Source organism: Alligator sinensis, unplaced genomic scaffold (assembly GCF_000455745.1).
Source record: "Alligator sinensis unplaced genomic scaffold, ASM45574v1 scaffold360_1, whole genome shotgun sequence".
Lineage (NCBI taxonomy): Eukaryota > Metazoa > Chordata > Crocodylia > Alligatoridae > Alligator > Alligator sinensis.
In genome coordinates, this window is record NW_005842337.1 from 781267 (window position 1) to 786436 (window position 5170).

General features: G+C 49.2%; 1 protein-coding gene across 1 annotated transcript in view; it reads right to left on the bottom strand.

Moving 5' to 3' along the window:
• Window positions 1–328: 328 nt before the first annotated feature.
• Window positions 329–5170, bottom strand: part of MSX2 (msh homeobox 2) — a 5656-nt gene continuing 814 nt past the window's right edge. The window contains exon 2 of the mRNA XM_006028724.3: window positions 329–2282. Within this exon, the coding sequence (XP_006028786.1) occupies window positions 1858–2282 (425 nt within the window). The 3' untranslated portion in view covers window positions 329–1857. The remainder of the gene's footprint in view (window positions 2283–5170) is intronic.

Below are 5170 nucleotides of genomic sequence, written 5' to 3' on the forward strand. Positions count from 1 at the left end.
GTGCAAAGAACAGAGGCGCCTGAGAAGAGTTGTTAAAAAACAACCAAAGCTCATAAAAGCCTTGGCTTTTGACCTTGAATTTTTGGCTCAGCCTGCCACAGATTTGGCTTTTATTCCTATTAAGATTTAGAGAGGGCAAAAAAATAATAATAATAAATAATACAGGCAAAACTACACAGAAACGCTGAATATCCTCTTTGATCACGACCCAGGACTGCTCAAACAGAACTGTAAACTCTGACAAACCCACTCTGACAAACTTCCATCCAGGAAGAGCACACACCAACTGCTGCAGCTTCCTGAGCCTGACGAAGGGTTTTTGAACCCGAAAGCTTGCTTAATAACTATTCTCCAACCATTTGGGTTGGTCTAATAAAAGATATCAAATTCACCCAAGGAACCTTGTCGACAAACCCACACGCACTTGAGCAAGTTTTGTGGTTTTTTTAATTTAATTCGAAATAAGAGATAAGGAAATAATAAATCTTCAATAAAATATATAAACTTGTACAAGGCATCCCTTTCAAAGGGACTTTAATATCACGGGAAAGTGGGGCTGGGTGAGGGGGACTGGTCAGGGGTTGACAACACAGGTCAAAAACTTGAAGCAAGTCAAAACTTTGTGGCTCACTTCTTCCCCACAATATTCTAAAAAAATGTACATGCAGGAGACATTCTACCTTCTGAGGTCTGTATCCTCTATCAAAACCTTGCCACAAAATTTAGCAATAGCAATAAAACAATAAAATAATTAAAAGAAGAAATCCGGCTTAGACAATCCCACTTCCACAATAAAACCAGGGGAGATGAATGGCATCCCTACTGCCCATGTCTTGGGTTGGTTTTTTGCTTTTTGGGTTTTTCTTTTTGTTCTTTTTTGGGGGGGGGGGGTACCCGGGTCTCTTTGTGGATTAAGCATGATTGCTCTCATTGACATTCACTTTGCCAGGTAATCTTTAAAACTCAGATTATTGCAAATAAACAACGGTATGCTCTAATAGTCTTTGCCGGCTCTCTACTTTAAAAAATATATAACCCAACTATTTCCTCTGTGTGTCTGTTTCCCTCCTTTAAATAACAATAGAGAGCCCAGAATACAGATGTAGGTGAAAATATGGGGCAGCAAAGAAGGATAGAGGATCCCGAAAATCTCTGAATTCTTCCTTCCCCTCCACAGGGCCTTAATATTTAAGAGATTTATACAGATCAAAAATATACATGAGCCAAGGGGGAGGAGGGGGTTACTTTACTCATATAAGGGGCCAATTCTGCATTCTGCCTATTACCCTTGTCTGGACTATCTTTGGGTGCGTTTCCTGCTCAAAAAGGCAGAAACTTTGGTGCCTTTGGCCTAAGTCCAACTCTGCCGGAGTCTCTTCTCTATTTACATTATGAATATAGCTATCATTTATTTTGTTTACAAGCCCCCCAAATCTCTTACACCTTATTTAACTTTCCCTTCCAATATTAAGATTCCATTTAGAGAATGAACTTTTAAAAACAGATCTTGGGCTTGGTCTGGGGAAACTAGGCCTCAGATGGAAGACTGCTGGTTTACCCATTTTTAGTGTGTAGTATTAACCCCCCTCCCCCCATTTAATGATTGGTATATGTTTTTACATGTTCCTTTTGGGATCAGTCCGAGTGCTCAGATCACACTCAGAGGAGACCTAGCTGGTTCCTCCCCCAACCCCTCCGACCTGGAGCACAAACAGGTTGCTTTGCTTTTATGCCTAGGCAAACTCCTAGACACTTGGTATGGCACATGCAGACAGAATGGCCAGTACTGCTATGGTACCGCATTCTCAGATGGGACAAGATCCACCAGAAAGTCTCTGCTTTTGCTTTCCCATCTTCTTAGGATAAGTGGTACATGCTATATCCGACAGGAGTAGCATAGAGTCCTACAGGTGAGATGGGGAGCACAGGTCTATGAAAGGGATAAGATGTTCCGTACAGGGAGGCAGCCTGGATGGGAGAATTGATGGGGAAGGGTAGGCTGAACCCAGATGGCAACATGGGCTTGGCAGCCATTTTGAGCTTCTCTAACTCAGCTTCCTGCAGTCTCTTGGCCTTGGCCCTCCGGTTCTGGAACCAGATTTTGACCTGGGTCTCTGTGAGGTTGAGCGAGCTGGAAAACTCTGCTCTCTCCGCAATGGACAGATATTGCTTCTGTCGGAATTTGCGCTCCAAAGCCAACAGCTGGGAGGTGGTGAAGGGGGTCCTGGGCTTCCTGTTAGTCTTGTGCTTCCTTAGGGTGCAGGCTGTGGGACTCAGGTGTCCTGGAAGGAAAGAAAAGACCAGTTACTGAAAAAGCAGAGGAGGAAGAGGATACTTAAAGAAGAGGTGGGGTGAGCTGGGTTTGGGGTCCACCACCCCTGCCAGGAAACCCCATCACAAAAGTCTAGGAACTAATGCTCCTAAGAATGAATCCACTGACAGCAGCTTCCAGCCAAGACAGGAGGTCAACTCCTGGATTGAAAGGGGAGCCAGGATTTCACACAAGGCAGAACCTGTCAGTGATCCAATGCTGTAGGATCTGCAATCAGGACACCTGAGGCTGGGGTAGGGGGCGCAGGGCTTCAGAGCCCGGTGCCAGGATGCCCGAGCTGGCTGTGGTCAATGGGACAGACCCGGCTCATGAAAGCAATAGGATCCCAGGTGTACCATGCACCCGGTCCCACCCAGCAAACCCCACTTGTGCCAGAGCCTGCTGTCCCCGAAGGAGCTTCTCTCTGGGGCTGGAGAATGAGGGGCGATGGCTCCTTTTATTTGACACTAGTTCCTGTTCTTAGGAAAACTGAGATCAGTGTTGCCCTTGAATTACTTTCTTTTGCCTTAATTTTCCTTTCAGCCAGGCAGCAAGCTGGCTTTCAACATTTCTCTTGTTTGACATACACGAATGTAAAAAACCAGGAGTGGATGTTCCCGATTGCCTTCTTCTCCAGTCCCATCGTATGAAGGACGAGGGGTGCAGTACGAGGATCATCCCCACCCCCCACCCTTTGGAAGATTTAGCGTTTTAATATTGGCCTGATATGAATTGCCTTGGAAGTAAGACTGGAATGGGCGCAGCTTAAACACTTGGGGACTTGATTTGCTTTGCAGTTCGTTTCAGAGCGAAAAACAGGCAGGTCTGAAGTTGAATATTGAAAGTGCCACTCAGCCTGCCCTCCGTGCAACCCGTCCCTGCTTTTAAGAAATGTCACATCTGCCCGTCCTCTCGATTGCCCCTTGCCTTTACAGAGAATTGCGGAGGAACCGTCTGAATTTGCGAGTGAACTAGGTGGGTTTTTAAATGCAGGGATTGCAATGAGATTAAAAAAGAAACAAACAACCAAACGTCAGTATTTCAGAACAAGGAGGAGGGAATGATTTGGAAATAAAAAAAATATAGATCTTAAATCCTATTCTTTTTACTGCACGCAGAGGGTGAGTGGGAAAACAGCCTGTCAGATGCAATCCCGTGCTGACACGGGGCCGATCTAGTGCAGTACAACCGCGCCCGGGCGGACACCCCGCGCTCCGCTCCCTCCCCGCAAAACACTCTCCCCCAAGCAAAGATCTCCCCAGCCAGGATTGCCAAAACGGCTTCTCCTTCTCTCCTACTTTCCTCCTTGCAAAGCAGGCGAAGGAGAGGAAGAGGAGACGAAGGGTTTGTCCTAAAGGGCGAATCGCACAAAACCGCCGCAAAACGAGAGCACGTTTGTTAGCTCGGGTTTCCACTGCAGTCAAAGGGGAGATGTCCGGAGTCTTCAAACGGCATCAAGAACTGGCCCAGCGGGGGAGAGATTTTTGCTGCTTGCAAAGGAGGGGGAAGAATCACTTGAAGACCAAGCAGAAGTTTCCGCTGACACTTGCCGGCTTGAACCTATGTCTCGTCCACCGCTGTGACCGCCTTGCAAGAGACTCGTCCGGCGCGGAGGGGTGGGGATATTCCAGCCTAACCCGCCAGAACCGGCAGAGAAGCGAGTGGTTTCCCTGCGCTTTTCATTGCACTCTTTCACCAGCCTTTGACCCGATCACCGGGAATTATATCAGCGTCCTGATCATAGGATCCCACCGTGAAGTTTTCTGGTTCCTTTGACCATTCACAAACTCCCCACCCCCTCCTAAAGAGGCTTTTCAGAGACCTCCTTCTACCTGTCGAGATCGCCCAGGCTGCAGAGAGGTACGGAACCAGCCAAAGCCTTTTACTACACAGGGCTTATTTTTCTCTCCCCTGTTAAGAGTCAAAAGGTGCTTGATTTAACAAGGATGCCCTGGGGAGGGAGGGAGGGAGGGACACACACACACACACACACACACACACACACACACACGTATAAAAATCTCCTATTTTCAATATTTCTTTAATAAACTTCCCACCGCCACCAGTGAATCCCGAGATCCCAGCACACGCTTTAAGGCTGTTTAAGGCCGAGCGGTCACCCTGAACGACTGACCGTTGTTAAGGGCTGGAGTGGGGAAGCAAGGGGGTAGGAGCTGAGTGAATCAGTGATCTTGCACAGGGAAGGCAGGGGGCAGGGGGCGGTGGAAGACGAGCGAGGCCTTGTCCACGTCTAGCTCTGCTCGAAGTTGTGTTGGAGAAGGGATGTGGCTAAGCTCCATCCAGGGATGGCGCCACACGGGGACTGGGAGACTTTCTACAAGACAGGACGAATCGCTTCTGGTTTCCCTCTGTCGTGTCACACGACCTCTTCGGGAGACACGAGAAATCCGACTGACGGGCGATTGAACAACAACAAAAATCGAGACAGAAAAATACACCGGGAAGCCAAGCCCGTGGAGGAGCTGCTAACAGCGCGGGGCCCACACCCAAAAGTCAGCTCTTTCCAGCGAGCAGCTCCTGTACGCCGGGTCCGGGCCGGGCGAAGCCGGCTCAACAACAGCTAAAGGTGCTAAGGGAGACCCGCTGCAGGTGCATGACAAGCCTAGGGACTGCTCTTCACGCCTCCAGACCTTTCACTCATGTTCCTCCTGCCTACAACACCCCCCTGACTCGGACGCTGGAAAGCCTGCTGCCAGCCAAAGGATGAGGGCGAAGGGCAGATCCCGACGGCGGCCGGGAGCTCATCGCAGGAGCCCGGGGACAGCGGCGGGGCCGGGCCCGACTGCAGCTACCTTCCCAGATCCAGGCGCCAGCGGCTCCGGCTCCCCAAGGGCCGAG